Source organism: Salvia miltiorrhiza, chromosome 3 (assembly GCF_028751815.1).
Source record: "Salvia miltiorrhiza cultivar Shanhuang (shh) chromosome 3, IMPLAD_Smil_shh, whole genome shotgun sequence".
NCBI lineage: Eukaryota > Viridiplantae > Streptophyta > Magnoliopsida > Lamiales > Lamiaceae > Salvia > Salvia miltiorrhiza.
In genome coordinates this window covers 4,490,144-4,507,965 of record NC_080389.1, presented here as the reverse complement: position 1 = coordinate 4,507,965, position 17,822 = coordinate 4,490,144, and the positions used below count along the sequence as shown (strand labels likewise).

Sequence of the window (17,822 nt, the reverse complement as noted above, 5' to 3'; positions counted from 1 at the left end):
AGTAGCTAGCCCCGAATATAATTACCTAACTCAACTCTGTCTCTATTCATTTCTATGTTCTGTGAAATCAATACATCTCCAACATCATGTACTATCTCAATCAACTAGTTTCTTACCTTTCTATATTCTTTGAGCAAGATGCGAGAAGGTGTCGAGTATTTACTAATTAGTTAAAACTAGTCTAGCGAATCAAACTAGACTTGACTTGAAAGAATTTGAGGGTCAGTGCAAAACTGCTCTGATACCACTCTGTCACGACCGGGCTTAACTAAGGATAGTTAATCCGGGGAATCATGACCAAGGGAGGGAACTAAGAAGCGGGAATAAGAAAGGGATTAATTTGTAGAAGCGGATCGAAAGTTTACACTGAACCAGAAGAAAATTCTAATGTATAAAGAAGTCACTCTTTATAAACTTGAAAGGATTTTACAAGCCAAAGATGTTGTTTACATACGAGAATCACAATAGAGAAGACTTATTGTGATCTTTACACAAAATAAGTGTTCGAAGCGGAAGACTGACTGGAGAGGCATGTTAAAGACATGCGTCTCGAAATATACATTCAAACAAAACAAAAGACCGCTCGACACCATCTCATCATCATCTCTGCTCAACCTGCACGTTTATAAATACGGCTGAGTATAAAATACTCAGTGGACACATGCCAAAGATACGTATATGCATACTAAAGCTGTAAATTATCATGCCTTTTCTCATGGCGTACAGAGGTTTTAGTAAAAAGTCTGTACCCACTAGTCATTTACTTGTACTAAAGTTCGTCTGATCAGACTATGTTCTTTTGTACTCTACCATATCTGCAATGATAACTGTGTGCCGAGAAGGTGGCCACCTTCTACGGTCACTGACCGGCCGATATGCTAAACCGGCTCACGGTCCTAGACCGGCCGATACGCTAACTGGCTCACGGTCCCTTGTGTACACTAATCCTGTCTAATATCTGGATAGAACAGGACCCGAATTCGATTAACTGCTGGTGTCAGATAGGTATCATACATAAATCTTAAAATTGATAGGCAATGATAATAGTTTGCAAGATTTTATTCAACTGCAGCATAATCTAAACTTTGATTTTTATATAAGAAAGCCCACCTGATCGTGGTCTGATGATTCAGGTGATTCTGAACTATGGATTCACCTTCTTTTGTATATGACCTTCAATATAGATTAACTAACTAAGTAAATAATGAGAAAATAATATGGATTTAACTTAAAGAGTACGTATGTGGGTCTTAAGGTGATATTCCTATTTGGAATTTATGGACTGAAAACTGACTGTTATTTGGCAAGCTTATCAACAAATGCCAACACAGATTCAAATGCGGTACCCATTCTAATTAATAAATAAATATGAACTTAAAATAGATATAAGTCCAATTTCTTTTTCTTTTCAGTACTTGATTTCCCAATAATCTAGTATCTAATTATGCATAAATACTTAGGATAATAAATTATTAATAGCCACTTAAAAGAATTCTATATGTTTGAACACTTTAATTAATCACTTTTAATTATTAGTGAATAGCTATAATCGTTTATAGATATAATCTAAAATAATTCTATTTCTTAAATTAATTATGGCCTAGTTACGTCCATAGTCCCATTATTAAGATCCAATAATAATTTGATTTAATCTAAATCCATTAAAATAATTAGGTCCAAGTATCCAGTTTAATTATCTATGTCCAACAACAGTTTATTTGAATTAGGTCCATCAGAAGACAGAAATTAAATAAACCAAGTATTAGCCCATTGCTTGTCTAAGCCCAAATTGAATACACTACAGAAGAAGACTCTCCTCACGCATACTCTCTCTCCCATCGTTCCCTCTTCCTTTTCTCTCTACCGGTTTCCTACCACCCCTCTCCGTCCCTCTTCTTTCCCGGCGAGCGTCGCCGGTTCTCGTCGCCTCCGGCGCGGCGAGTCCTGTTCCTTCCTCTTCCCCCTTCCGTTTATTCTATTTCAATTTTACCTATGTCTTAATCCCCAAATTATAAAATCAAAATCCTAGGGTTTCTACCTCTCTTCATCCCCTCTGGAATTCGTCTCTCCGGCGAAGCCTGCCGCCCCGCCGTCGTCTCTGTCACGCCGCCGCCTCTTCTGACTCAGGTAAGTCCCTGTCTCTCTCTCTACCTCTGTCTCTGTTCTCTCTGTCCAGGGCGCGGCGGCCGCCGCAAGCCACGACGGCGCTTGCAGCGCCGGTGCTCGCCGCCGCCTGCCCCGCTCCTCTCTCCCTCTAGCTCGTTCTGCCTTTCTCCCTTCTTCCTGCTGTCTGTCTCTATCTCACACTCTATCTCACTATCTCTCACTCAATCTCCATCCCTACCTCTCGCTCAACCTCCCTCTTTCTCTACTGTTAGCAGCCACCGCGGCCGCCATAGCGCGGGCAACGCAGGCGGTCACCACCGCCAGCCGTGCCTCTGCTGTGGTTGGCTCACGGCTGCTGCTGCTACTGCTAATCCCGCCTTCTTCTTCTTCTCTATTTCCCAATTCAAAAACTTATTCCAGCAAAATTTCCAATCTAATTTCTATTTCAGCTTTAACATCACAAACTAATGAATCTCTACTTGTTCTATTCAGGAACCGAGGTTTCAAGGGATTAGTCAGAGTGACAGTCGTCTACTGCTCAAGATTCAATTTTTATATGATGTAAATCTGTTTATTTATTGATTATCGAGAAAACTGGGATTGTGTTGCTGAATCTGAATAGGGATGTCTGTAGCTTATTACTATTACTACTGTTTTCACTATTTTTAACTGTTATTATGTACATAAAGAGAAAAGAAAGACTACCTTCTTTATACAAACTGCACAAGCTGCTGTAGACGATTATAGATGATTTGCTTTGTTGTTTGGAATTAGCAGAATGGGAAAAAGATGAGACTACTGTAACTCACCATATTTATAATGGTTTGAGTCGGTTAAATGAAGTAGCTGGGTGGAAAGGTGAGAGATACGTGTAGTATCATGCTCTACGTGTTCTTTCACAAAAATCTTGTTTCTTTACAAGATAAATGCAGCCAATTCGATCTGATCAATCCATTCAAGAATAGGGTAACTGATCAATCCATTCAAGAATAGAGTAACAGTTGGGTTAATGAAATTGGGCTTCTTATTACATTTTGGGCCAATACAGTTATTGGGCTAATCTAAAACTGAATTTATAAATAATAATTGGACTGTAGTTACCAAATAAAGTCCTAAGCCCAAATAATAATACTATTGGGCTGAAACTAAACTTACATGTATGGATTGGTGGGCTGCCCAAATAATAATATGAATAATTGAATCTATATTTCTTATTTAATCAGTTAATCCCAAATAGAAATTGGATTACTACGGTCCTCTATTTGACGACTATCTATATTAGAATCTAATATGTGAATTTAATTATATAATCAACAATAGTATAAATACGGTGGGGCTACTACATCCTACCCCTCTAAATAAAAATTTCGTCCCGAAATTTGCGTACCTAGTTAAACAACTCTGGGTATTTGTCTCGCATTTTGTCTTCAAGTTTCCATGTTGCTTCTTCCTAGTCGTGGTGTCTCCACAAAACTTTTACCAGTACGATTGATTTATTTCTTAAATCTTGTGTCTTTCGATCCAGGATAGCTTCTGGTCTTTCTTCATAAATTAAGTCTGGACTCAAAGTTATCTCATCCTGACGAATTATGTGTTTGGGGTCGAACACGTATTTCCTTAATTGCGATACATGAAACACATTATGAACATTCCCGAAACTTGGTGGTAAAGCCAATTTATAAGCAACCTGGCCTATTCTTTCCAAGATTTCATAGGGTCCCACAAAACGAGGTTTGAGTTTTCCCTTCACGCCAAATCTAACTATTCCCTTCAAACTGTAGTTTAGTTCGGCGCGTATCTGCATAGGACTTTTGTCTATTTTGGGCCTCTTTCATTCTTGTCCAAACCTGTCGGATAATTTCAATCATTTCATTAACTGCGTCAGGCCTTAGATTCTTTCTCTCGCCTACTTCATCCCAATAAAGTGGCGACCTGCATTTCTTTCCATACAATACCTCGTATGGTGCCATATTAATGGTTGCTTGATAGCTATTATTATAGGCAAATTCAACCAGTGGCAACACTGATTCCCAAGCACCGCCTCTATCCAACACTATTGTTCTTAGCATATCCTCCAGTGTTTGAATTGTTCTTTCCGTCTGTCCGTCTGTTTGTGGATGGAAGGCAGTACTAAAATTCAGCTGAGTGCCTAGCTCTTTCTGCAGACTAGTCCAAAATCGAGAGGTGAATCTTGAATCCCTGTCCGAAGTGATTGACATAGGTATTCCATGGAGGCGTACAATCTCTCGGACATACATTTGAGCTAGTTTGTCTGATCCATAAGTAATGGAAATTGGGATAAAGTGGGCACACTTCGCTAGTCGATCTACGACTACCCAAATAGCAGTGTGGTTTCCTCTTGATTTGGGTAAACTGGTAACGAAGTCCATTGTAATATGGTCCCATTTCCATTCTGGAATCGGTAACGGTTGTAGCTTCCCATAGGGTCGTTGATGCAACGCCTTCACCTGCTGACATGTCAAACACCTCTCAACGTAAGAAGCTATGTCTCTCTTCATTCCGTCCCACCAAAACTTTTTCTTCATGTCCTGATACATTTTCGTACTTCCAGGGTGAGCGGTGTAAGGTGTGTCATGAGCTTCACTCATGATTGTATTTCTGAGCTCCTCATCACATGGAATGCACAATCTTCCTTCAAACATAATAGCATTATCAGCAGCTTCCTCGTAACATATAGGTTTGTCCGTTCTGATTTTCAAGCGCAATTTCTCTAATATTTCATCTTTCATTTGCGCATTGACAATTCTTTCTCGAAGATTTGGTTCTGCCATAATTGCTGCTATGATGGATTGCGTCGTATGTGGGGGTTGTACCACTTCTAAACTCATTCTACCAAAGTTTTCTACAAGTTCTTTCTCTTGAGTAAGGAAAAATCCCAACTGTGGTTGAGTTTTACGACTTAAGGCATCAACAACCACATTAGCTTTGCCAGGGTGGTAGTTTATTCCACAATCGTAATCTTTTACTAGTTCGAGCCATCTTCTTTGTCTCATGTTCAAATCTTTTTGCTCAAAGAAGTATTTTAGACTCTTGTGGTCTGTGAAAATTTCACATCGTACCCCATAAAGGTGATGTCTCCAAATCTTTAGCGCATGTACTACTGCTGCTAATTCTAGGTCATGCGTAGGATAGTTCAATTCGTGAGGCCTAAGCTGTCGAGATGCATAGGCTATCACCCTTCCCTCTTGCATTAATACACAACCTAGTCCATTCTTTGATGCGTTAGTGTAGATGTCATAACCTTTATTAGCTTCTGGTACGGCTAGAACTGGTGCTGTAATCAATTTCCTTTTTAGTTCTTGGAAGCTTTCCTCACATTCACTTGTCCATGTAAACTTAACTCCCTTCCTGAGTAATTGTGTCATGGGTCTTGCTATTTTTGAAAATCCTTCAATAAATCTCCTGTAATATCCTGCTAAGCCTAAGAAACTCCTTATTTCATTAGGGTTAGTTGGCGCTTTCCACTCTTGCACCGTCTGTACTTTTGCAGGGTCCACCTTGATTCCCTCGGATGACACAACATGTCCAAGAAATGTTACTTCATTGAGCCAGAATTCACATTTGCTAAACTTCCCATAAAGTTGTTCTGTTCTCAGTGTTTCCAGAACTATTCTCAAATGTTTTTCATGTTCTGCTTGGTTTTGAGAATAAACCAAGATATCATCAATGAACACTAGAACAAATTTATCTAGGTATGGGTGGAAGACTCGGTTCATGAGATCCATAAATACCGCTGGGGCGTTCGTCAATCCAAATGGTACAACTACAAATTCGTAGTGTCCATATCTCGTTCTAAATGCGGTTTTAGGGATGTCTTCCTCTTTGATTCTCAACTGATGGTATCCAGATCTTAAATCGATTTTTGAGAATACACTTGCACCCTTCAGTTGATCAAACAAATCCTCAATCCTTGGCAACGGATATTTATTCTTGAGCGTGATTTTATTAATCTCACGGTAATCAATGCACATTCTCATTGTACCGTCCTTCTTTTTCACAAAAAGTACCGGTGCTCCCCATGGTGACACACTAGGTCTGATAAAACCTAGGTCCAATAGTTCTTGAAGTTGGATTTTTAATTCTTCCAGTTCCTTTGGAGCCATTCTATAAGGTGCCTTTGATATTGGGGTAGATCCAGATTCCAAGTCAATCGCAAGCTCTATTTGTCGATTTGGTGGTAATCCAGGCAACTTTTCTGGAAAAATCTCTTGGAATTCCCGTACAACTGCTACTTCATCTATTATTTTCGTATCCTTAACTTCTCCATTTAAATAAACAAGATAGGCTTGAGAATCCTTCTTTTTCATCATCTTCCATGCTTGCAGCGCTGAAATTACGGGTATCCTCTTACCCATACTAATTCCATGAAAACTCGTTGGTTCTTTTCCTGGGAGTTGGAAAGAAATCTGCCTCTCATTACAACGGATCGTGGCATAATTCTCAGTTAACCAATCCATGCCTAAAATTATATCTGTGTCCCACATAGGCATAAGATTCAAGTTGTTTGCGACCACTTTAAAAGTCCCTAACTCTATTTCTAGCTAGGTTAGAGCAACAATGTGACGTGATCGTAGTCCCCCCTATAGGTGAATGTATTTTCATCCTATGCTTAGCTTGTTCTGTTTTTAATTCCAAAGTATCTGTGCATGCATTTGCTATGAAAGAGTGCGATGTACCAGTATCAAACAGAACTATGACAGGTATATCCAAAAGTTTACCCATACCTGCCAGGTTTCCCTGAGTCTTCTCAGGTTGCTTCTGTTTCAGAGGATAAGCTCTAATTTGCGGAATCAGCTGCTGATGTTGAGGATTCGGCGGTTGTCGTTGATGTTGCTGTTGTAGTTGGGGGTATCCTTGAACCGCTCTTAGAGGTTGGACTTGAGTTGGCTGGTTCTGTCTGAATCCTGATCCTTGTTGTTTGGTTGGGCAAAATTTTGAAAAGTGACCCCTCTTGCCACAGGTATAACAAGTATCACTACCAGCTTTACACACACCTGAATGTACTCGATTACATTTTGGACAAGTGGGAATCTTTTGTTGTCCTTGAATATTTCCCCTGGGTCCAAAATCAAATGGTTTTCCCAACCCTTGTTGTTGAGGGTGTCCTTGTCCCGGCCATATCTTTTTATTGGGTTGGTTATTCCCCGTGTCATTCCACTTTCGCTTTCCTTAAAAATTCTGAGACTGCATCAGTGGGGGTGCTGGTGCTGGTGCTGGTACAAACATTGGTATAGGTATTACCCTTTCTATTGGCATAGCGGCTTCTATATCCAAAGCTCTACTGAGCGCATCTGCATAAGTCAATCCTTCATGACCGGCTAAGGTCATCCTAATCTCAGGTCGTAACCCACTGCAAAATTTCTCTGACATTTTCTGATCAGTATCTACTTGGGTCGGTGCGTAACGAGATAAGTCACAAAATATTCTATCATACTCGGTGACTGTCATCTTACCCTGCTGGAGATTGTAAAATTCAGCATCTTTCTTTTTTCGATAACTTTTCGGAATGTACTTATCATATAATCCCACCTTGAATTGTTCCCAAGTAAAATTTTCCATTTGAACTAGAGTAAGAGCTCTCCGTTTAGTTTCCCACCAGAAATCAGCTGATCCTACCAGCTGAAAAGATATGCAAGACAAACGTTCTTGCTCGGTGCAGTGAAGAAAATTGAAAATACGTTCCATTGCTCTTATCCAAGTTTCAGCTTCAGCCGGATCTCCTAATCCGTTAAACGTTGGTGGATTTTGGCGTAAAAACAATTCTTCAATCCTATGTTGTGGCAATGGTGGTGGTGGTGGTATATCCTGTCCTGCTGGTTCTTCCATCACCCTTCTAGGTCTACCTCGTGGCATTCTGATAATTACAAAACAAATCTAGTAAATATTGTCCTGTTATTGTACAATAAGATTGGCATTATCATAACTGGCTTATATAGAAATAATGCCCATCTAGTTAACATATACATATAATTATACTTCTCATTGCCAAAATTGCCTCGAAAGGTCTTTCTGTACATTGCTAGTACATAGTATGATTTTCTAACAGTCAAACATAGTATCACGCTATGTACTACATCACAGGACATTCTAATAAAATGAATGCCTTTATGGTCAAAAAGGGCTTCGGAGCGTTTATACTATCACAACTAAAATCTCATGGTCACAATTAGTCTAATTATTCTTAGACTTACTATTGCAAGGCAGTTACACGTGATATCACTTCCGAATTTTAGTTAATCGTATTATCGTACTAAAATGGCGATAGTCATTTCAGGGATTCGTCGCATAAGACCCTGAAAAGAAAGACCATGCCTATGTCTCTCACTCAGGAGTGACATTCGCCTTTCACTTCCATTAATAACTCGTCATTACGAACGTATCGAGGTTACACGCTACTAGATCTTCGTTCCTCTGGTGTCTATTCTTCTTAGTAGCTAGCCCCGAATATAATTACCTAACTCAACTCTGTCTCTATTCATTTCTATGTTCTGTGAAATCAATACATCTCCAACATCATGTACTATCTCAATCAACTAGTTTCTTACCTTTCTATATTCTTTGAGCAAGATGCGAGAAGGTGTCGAGTATTTACTAATTAGTTAAAACTAGTCTAGCGAATCAAACTAGACTTGACTTGAAAGAATTTGAGGGTCAGTGCAAAACTGCTCTGATACCACTCTGTCACGACCGGGCTTAACTAAGGATAGTTAATCCGGGGAATCATGACCAAGGGAGGGAACTAAGAAGCGGGAATAAGAAAGGGATTAATTTGTAGAAGCGGATCGAAAGTTTACACTGAACCAGAAGAAAATTCTAATGTATAAAGAAGTCACTCTTTATAAACTTGAAAGGATTTTACAAGCCAAAGATGTTGTTTACATACGAGAATCACAATAGAGAAGACTTATTGTGATCTTTACACAAAATAAGTGTTCGAAGCGGAAGACTGACTGGAGAGGCATGTTAAAGACATGCGTCTCGAAATATACATTCAAACAAAACAAAAGACCACTCGACACCATCTCATCATCATCTCTGCTCAACCTGCACGTTTATAAATACATACAGGGCTGAGTATAAAATACTCAGTGGACACATGCCAAAGATACGTATATGCATACTAAAGCTGTAAATTATCATGCCTTTTCTCATGGCGTACAGAGGTTTTAGTAAAAAGTCTGTACCCACTAGTCATTTACTTGTACTAAAGTTCGTCTGATCAGACTATGTTCTTTTGTACTCTACCATATCTGCAATGATAACTGTGTGCCGAGAAGGTGGCCACCTTCTACGGTCACTGACCGGCCGATATGCTAAACCGGCTCACGGTCCTAGACCGGCCGATATGCTAACTGGCTCACGGTCCCTTGTGTACACTAATCCTGTCTAATATCTGGATAGAACAGGACCCGAATTCGATTAACTGCTGGTGTCAGATAGGTATCATACATAAATCTTAAAATTGATAGGCAATGATAATAGTTTGCAAGATTTTATTCAACTGCAGCATAATCTAAACTTTGATTTTTATATAAGAAAGCCCACCTGATCGTGGTCTGATGATTCAGGTGATTCTGAACTATGGATTCACCTTCTTTTGTATATGACCTTCAATATAGATTAACTAACTAAGTAAATAATGAGAAAATAATATGGATTTAACTTAAAGAGTACGTATGCGGGTCTTAAGGTGATATTCCTATTTGGAATTTATGGACTGAAAACTGACTGCTATTTGGCAAGCTTATCAACAAATGCCAATACAGATTCAAATGCGGTACCCATTCTAATTAATAAATAAATATGAACTTAAAATAGATATAAGTCCAATTTCTTTTTCTTTTCAGTACTTGATTTCCCAATAATCTAGTATCTAATTATGCATAAATACTTAGGATAATAAATTATTAATAGCCACTTAAAAGAATTCTATATGTTTGAACACTTTAATTAATCACTTTTAATTATTAGTGAATAGCTATAATCGTTTATAGATATAATCTAAAATAATTCTATTTCTTAAATTAATTATGGCCTAGTTACGTCCATAGTCCCATTATTAAGATCCAATAATAATTTGATTTAATCTAAATCCATTAAAATAATTAGGTCCAAGTATCCAGTTTAATTATCTATGTCCAACAACAGTTTATTTGAATTAGGTCCATCAGAAGACAGAAATTAAATAAACCAAGTATTAGCCCATTGCTTGTCTAAGCCCAAATTGAATACACTACAGAAGAAGACTCTCCTCACGCATACTCTCTCTCCCATCGTTCCCTCTTCCTTTTCTCTCTACCGGTTTCCTACCACCCCTCTCCGTCCCTCTTCTTTCCCGGCGAGCGTCGCCGGTTCTCGTCGCCTCCGGCGCGGCGAGTCCTGTTCCTTCCTCTTCCCCCTTCCGTTTATTCTATTTCAATTTTACCTATGTCTTAATCCCCAAATTATAAAATCAAAATCCTAGGGTTTCTACCTCTCTTCATCCCCTCTGGAATTCGTCTCTCCGGCGAAGCCTGCCGCCCCGCCGTCGTCTCTGTCACGCCGCCGCCTCTTCTGACTCAGGTAAGTCCCTGTCTCTCTCTCTACCTCTGTCTCTGTTCTCTCTGTCCAGGGCGCGGCGGCCGCCGCAAGCCACGACGGCGCTTGCAGCGCCGGTGCTCGCCGCCGCCTGCCCCGCTCCTCTCTCCCTCTAGCTCGTTCTGCCTTTCTCCCTTCTTCCTGCTGTCTGTCTCTATCTCACACTCTATCTCACTATCTCTCACTCAATCTCCATCCCTACCTCTCGCTCAACCTCCCTCTTTCTCTACTGTTAGCAGCCACCGCGGCCGCCATAGCGCGGGCAACGCAGGCGGTCACCACCGCCAGCCGTGCCTCTGCTGTGGTTGGCTCACGGCTGCTGCTGCTACTGCTAATCCCGCCTTCTTCTTCTTCTCTATTTCCCAATTCAAAAACTTATTCCAGCAAAATTTCCAATCTAATTTCTATTTCAGCTTTAACATCACAAACTAATGAATCTCTACTTGTTCTATTCAGGAACCGAGGTTTCAAGGGATTAGTCAGAGTGACAGTCGTCTACTGCTCAAGATTCAATTTTTATATGATGTAAATCTGTTTATTTATTGATTATCGAGAAAACTGGGATTGTGTTGCTGAATCTGAATAGGGATGTCTGTAGCTTATTACTATTACTACTGTTTTCACTATTTTTAACTGTTATTATGTACATAAAGAGAAAAGAAAGACTACCTTCTTTATACAAACTGCACAAGCTGCTGTAGACGATTATAGATGATTTGCTTTGTTGTTTGGAATTAGCAGAATGGGAAAAAGATGAGACTACTGTAACTCACCATATTTATAATGGTTTGAGTCGGTTAAATGAAGTAGCTGGGTGGAAAGGTGAGAGATACGTGTAGTATCATGCTCTACGTGTTCTTTCACAAAAATCTTGTTTCTTTACAAGATAAATGCAGCCAATTCGATCTGATCAATCCATTCAAGAATAGGGTAACTGATCAATCCATTCAAGAATAGAGTAACAGTTGGGTTAATGAAATTGGGCTTCTTATTACATTTTGGGCCAATACAGTTATTGGGCTAATCTAAAACTGAATTTATAAATAATAATTGGACTGTAGTTACCAAATAAAGTCCTAAGCCCAAATAATAACACTATTGGGCTGAAACTAAACTTACATGTATGGATTGGTGGGCTGCCCAAATAATAATATGAATAATTGAATCTATATTTCTTATTTAATCAGCTAATCCCAAATAGAAATTGGATTACTACGGTCCTCTATTTGACGACTATCTATATTAGAATCTAATATGTGAATTTAATTATATAATCAACAATAGTATAAATACGGTGGGGCTACTACAGGTTTCCTTGCTGGTCTCCGGAGTTGTGGGCGTAGAGTGAGAGCTTCCTCATCTTGATAGTATTATCGCCGGATTCCTGACCTTAGGTTTCCTGTTTGGTGATAAAGCGGAGGAGCTCTGTGCCACCGGAATCCTGACCATCGGATTCCTGACGTTTGGCGGCTGTGTTCGTCAGATCTGAGCCCCGACCTCCATTCCCACCCCTTTGTACCTTGGTTCTTTGAGCAGCCGGGAGTGTGCTGCCACCGTGGGAAAATCTAAGCCAAAGTGTCCCGAGGATACATTTTTCCCACCTCGAGCTTCCTCTGAATCTCTTTCTTTCTTTCTCTAAATCTTCCTCTTGTCTTCATTTTACTTGCTGTTTTCTGTATTTTGCAGGTGCTAAGTGGAGAAGAAGAAGGAGGAGAAACGAGAAGTGGACATTGACACTTGAGTGTCGAGTGAAGGCGGCAGGACTGTCGGGAATCAAGTGGTGAACCCCCGGCTAGGCAAAGATACCCAACAAAGAAGAAGAAGAAAAGTTTGCTTATGTTGCTGTTGTTTACTTGCAAAATCATAGACCATATCTGGAGTCACGAACAATATTCTTTTTTTTTTGAGAAGGGAAAGGTGCTTATATTAAGAATAATCGAAAAGAGCAATATCTAGTAGCCACGTTAGAAAATCCGACTTCCAGATTACTACATCTTGACAAACAGAAGCAAAGCGAGCTAACTCATGAGCTGCTCTATTAGCCTCACGACAAGCATGAATAAATTCTAGCACCAAATGTTCCCGTGCATGAGCGAAAGCCTCCACGAACTCATCACAGAGAGAATCGGCCCCATGGAGTCACGAGCAATATTCGATCCCCTTTCTTTCTCTTTTCTTTAAAAAGAAGTTTTGTATATTTATTCCATTTCCGCACTATCTACTCCCTTCGTCCCATAAGAGTTTGTCCTTATTTTCTATATTGGGACGTCCCACAAGAATGTGTAGTTGCTATTTTTGGACACTACCCCATCACTAACTTATTATTTTTTATTCTTATTTTATAATAATGTAAATCATTTTTTCAACTCCCAATACACTTATTTAACATTTTATTAAAACCCGTGCCACCAAAAGTAATGTATACTCTTGTGGGACGGAGGCGGTATTTTATTTCTGAAATATGTCCATTAAAGTTTGAAGATCCATCAAGTCAAGCGCCTCGTGAATACGTAATTCATTGTCGAAGATGCATAAAAATTGATTAATTTTTAAATTTTTTATGTAGTGGATATTTTTTTTTTGTTATAAGAGAATGGATAGTTTCATGAATTGACTCTTAATTATAACTAAAGTGTTAGTTATTATTAATATTAATTAAAATATGTTATTTTATTCACAATAACATAATATTCATTAATATTTTCTCATAACAATAATTAGTTAGAGACTCAATCCAATTATCACTAATTCCAGTATAAAAACATAAATTTTATATTTTCAAACAAAATATAAGATTAGCCCAACCCAAATGTAAAGGACCCTCGCTTCCATATTGGGCTTGTGAGTTACTCATGTTGGGCCTTGGTTAACAAAATAAAACGAAGTGTATCCAAAAGGTACTCCCTTCGTCCCACGAATCTTGAGTCACCTTCCTTTTTCGGTGCCCAATCTCAGCTGAGGGACACCATAAGGTAATTGAAGGCTTTGTGGCATGCCCACATGGACCTAAAAGCTTAGAAGAGGAGGCTGGAGATTGTTTGGAGGATCTTGTTGAGAGAGGTCTAGTTTTGGACACTAGCATAAAGCCCGATTGCAAAACCAGAAGTTGCAGCCTCCATGATATCATGTGAGATTTTTGCATAAGACAGAGCCGACGAGAAAACTTACTTCTTCCTGTTCTGGATTACGTACCAAGTCCTATTCTTAGAAGGCATTTTCTTCCACTGGTCATGAAGAATTATAAGCGCATAAGTGTTAGTTGGTATGATCTAGATCTCAAGGACTCTATGCATACCTCATGCACACATTCTATTATATGCATCCCATGTAAAGGGTATAGACCTAAAGGCTCTTTAGAGAATTTTAGTTTGCTTAAGGTTCTTCATGTTCTACGTAGAAATGATTACTGGGATTGGGAGCCGAGTCAAGTGTTTGATCTGATTCATCTAACTTACCTTGCTGTCAACATTCCCTCTAGTATAGTTCCTCCAGTCATATCAAAGCTTCATAATCTTCAGACTTTAATTATTTATAGATCTGAGGTTCGTTTACCGGTGGAGATTTGGAGGCTGAGCCAATTGAGACATCTTATTGCCTTTTCATTTCATCCTTTACCCCATCCTGAAGAAGCATCTATTCCTCTAACAAACTTACAAACATTTTCGTTGGCAACGGACTTTGTATGTATTGAAATGATTCCAAACATTCAAAAGTTGGGAATATGCTACTCTAAAGAGAAGTTTGGTGAATCCTATCGTCTTGGTGATCTTTTACGACTTGAGCAATTGAAACTGGAGAGACATAATTCGTTTTGCGGGAGTTTGAATCCTGCTTTTCCTCTATCATTGAAGAAGTTAACACTAAGTGTGTTGCGCAGCAGCTTCCAAAACACACGAACTCAAATCGCAGCAATGAAACAGTAACCACAACTCTCTCAATATTCTCTCAATACAAAACTCACTCGAATTTGTAAAGTTATGGGAAAAACAGAAATGTAAAGAGACTCAGGAATTACGTGGTTCGATCTGTATAGATCTACGTCCACGGACACACAACCAAGAATTTCCACTATGAACAAGAAGAAGAGATTACAAACTCCACACTCAGCAACAAGACCAAGAAAAAACACAGCCTAACAAGCTAACTTCAAAGCTACTGCATATACACTTCTTGACCTCTATTCAGCTGAGAAAACTCTTAAACCTATTCTCTTATCTTCAGAGAATATATATACAAGAATTGAGAGAAAACTAATGAGAAACTTGAACGAGAAGAAAAGCTGAAGTTGGCTCGGTTGAACAGAATTCTGTTGTAACAGAATTCTTCTTCCTTGCTTTCTTTTCAGTTAACTCCTTGCACTTCTCATATTTGCTCCCAAGTCCTTCATCTATGTAGTCATCAAATAACATTCTCCACCTTGACTTCATAGTAGAAGCTCCACCTGCAGCTGTGCATCACAAAATAGAAAAGAATCACATCACACAGACAAGCTCTCCTTAAGAGAGCAAATATTTATCAACTTAAGACAATAATTGAACTTGACTGCTGGTAATGATTTAGTTAACATATCAGCAGCATTGTTCTCAGTCCCCACTTTAACAACCTTTACAGTACCCTTTTCAATGATATCCCTCACAAAATGTAACCTCACATCTATGTGCTTAGTGCGTTCATGAAATGCTTGGTGTTTTGCAAGATGAATGGCACTTTGACTGTCACAAAGTATAGAGACTGATTCCTGCTGAAAACCAAACTCTTGAATCATCCCTTTGAGCCAAACACTTTCTTTTATTGCCTCAGTTAAAGCTATATATTCTGCTTCTGTAGTTGAGAGTGCTACAACAGATTGGAGCATTGACTTCCAGATAATGGCTGAACCAAACATTGTAAACACATAACCAGTTTGTGATTTTCTTGTATCAACACTGGTAGCATAATCAGAGTCTACAAATCCAGCCAACACCTCACCACCTTGAACACAATCCCAACATCAGAAGTTGATTTTAAGTATCTGAGTATAACTTTCAAAGCTTCCCAGTGATCTTTACCCGGATTTGCCATAAACCTACTAGTGACACTAATAGAATGAGCTAAATCTGGCCTTGTACAGATCATAGAGTACATAATACTCCCCACAACATTGGCATAAGGAACTTTACTCATCTCCTGTTCTTCTTTCTTAGTACTAGGTTTCTGCTGTTCAGAAAGTTTAATATGTTGAGCTAAGGGAACACTTACTGTTTTAGCCTCATTCATATTGAACTTCCTGAGTACCTTGTGAATATAATCAGATTGAAGTAGCATTAGCTCACCCTTTTCTTTGTTTCTCTTGATATCCATTCCCAAGATTCTTCTAGCCTCACCAAGATCCTTCATATCAAATTCTGCACTTAAGGCTTGCTTAACTTCAACAATCTCTGTTAATGACTTGCTAGCAACTAACATATCATCAACATATAACAATAAACACACTAGGCCTCCATCTTTGCCCTTTTTCAGATACACACATTTATCATAAAGAGATCTGCAGAAACCAATACTCAACATGAAATCATCAAACCTTTTATTCCACTGCCTAGGGCTCTGTTTCAAACCATAAAGAGACTTCTTTAACAGACACACCTGAGATTCTAAACCTTTAACAATAAAACCCTCAGGCTGATTCATGTATATTGTTTCATCTAGTTCTCCATTCAGGAATGCTGTTTTAACATCTAACTGATGCAGTTCTAATCCTAACTGATTAACTAAAGACAGCAAAATCCTAATGGAAGTATGTCTTACAACAGGAGAATAAATTTCAGTAAAGTCTATACCTTCTTGTTGTGTAAATCCCCTAGCTACAAGTCTAGCTTTATACCTTACAGTTTCAGTGTTTCCAACTACCTCCACCTTCCTTTTGTAAATCCATTTACAGCTTACACACTTCTGTGTTTTCACTCTTGGTACTAATTTCCAGGTCTTATTCTTCATTAAAGACTCAATCTCTTCCTCCATTGCCTTAATCCATTGTTTACTATCCTTACAGCTGACTGCCTCCTTGTAGTTCTTTGGCTCCTGGTAAGCAATCTTTTCAGCAATGTTGAGAGCATAAGAGACTTGTTCAGCATGAGCAAATCTAGCTGGTGGCCTGATCTCTCTTCTGACCCTATCTCTTGCCAAGTGATAGTCACTCAAACTATCCACATAAGTGTCTTGATACTCTGATTCTTCCTCTTTTATTACAGCATCATCAGTAATACCTTTTTGAGTCTCAGAATCAGCAGATCTGGTAGTGGACTCCACCTCAAGTTCAGCATTTGACAACTCTTTCTTATATGGCATGACATCTTCTTTAAAGATGACATCTCTACTTACAAGAGCCTTTCCCTTTCCTGACTCTATACACCATAATTTGTAACCCTTCACACCAGTGGGATATCCAATCATAATACATTTCAGAGCTCTGGGTTCTAGCTTGTCTTGCCTTATGTGAGCATAAGCAAGACACCCAAATGCTCTTAAATGAGAATAACCTCCTGACCTGCCATTCCACATTTCTTCTGGAGTTTTCAAATTTATAGCAGTAGAAGGACACCTATTAATTAAATAAGCTGCTGTAGTGACTGCTTCTCCCCAAAACCTTGCAGGCAGTCCAGAGCTACTCAACATACACCTTACTCTCTCAAGTAAGGTCCTATTCATCCTTTCTACTACCCCATTCTGCTGTGGATTCCCAGGTACAGTAAGATGCCTTTTGATCCCTTTAGCTTTACAAAATTCACTGAACTTTTCAGATATGAACTCAAGGCCATTGTTAGTTCTTAAATGTTTAATCCTGCAATCTTTTTCATTTTCTACTTCACTGCACCATTGAACAAACTTGTCATATGCATCAGATTTATGTTTAAGAATGTACACCCATACCTTTCTGGAATAATCATCTATTAGGGAGATGAAATAACTTCCTCCACCTATAGTGGTAGTCTTTGAAGGACCCCACAAATCACAGTGGATATATTGTAATGGAGCAGTGGAAAGATGTTTACCAACAGGATAAACTAATTTCTTACTTTTGCTTAAAATGCATGATTCACAATTATTAATACTAATTTCATGTTTAGCATCAATAAACCCCT

General features: G+C 38.9%; 1 protein-coding gene and 2 long non-coding RNA genes across 3 annotated transcripts; 2 read left to right on the top strand and 1 right to left on the bottom strand.

Annotated features, from left to right (window-relative positions):
* Positions 1 to 1,814: 1,814 nt before the first annotated feature.
* On the top strand, positions 1,815 to 2,825 carry LOC131017027 (uncharacterized). Its single transcript, XR_009099341.1, has 2 exons — positions 1,815 to 2,127; positions 2,599 to 2,825. It is a non-coding gene; the product is annotated as an uncharacterized LOC131017027 (long non-coding RNA).
* A 4,471-nt stretch (positions 2,826 to 7,296) lies between these two features.
* LOC131018160 (uncharacterized) lies at positions 7,297 to 7,980 on the bottom strand. The gene has a single exon (XM_057946877.1). It carries the CDS (start codon positions 7,978 to 7,980, stop codon positions 7,297 to 7,299), a length of 684 nt encoding a protein of 227 aa, XP_057802860.1.
* Positions 7,981 to 10,524: 2,544 nt separating this feature from the next.
* On the top strand, positions 10,525 to 11,387 carry LOC131017040 (uncharacterized). The gene is made up of 2 exons (XR_009099357.1): positions 10,525 to 10,689; positions 11,161 to 11,387. It is a non-coding gene; the product is annotated as an uncharacterized LOC131017040 (long non-coding RNA).
* Positions 11,388 to 17,822: the final 6,435 nt, after the last annotated feature.

Bases quoted from the DNA above. Each gene is read 5' to 3' on its own strand.
- LOC131018160 (XM_057946877.1), bottom strand. From the start codon at position 7,980: ATGCCACGAGGTAGACCTAGAAGGGTGATGGAAGAACCAGCAGGACAG.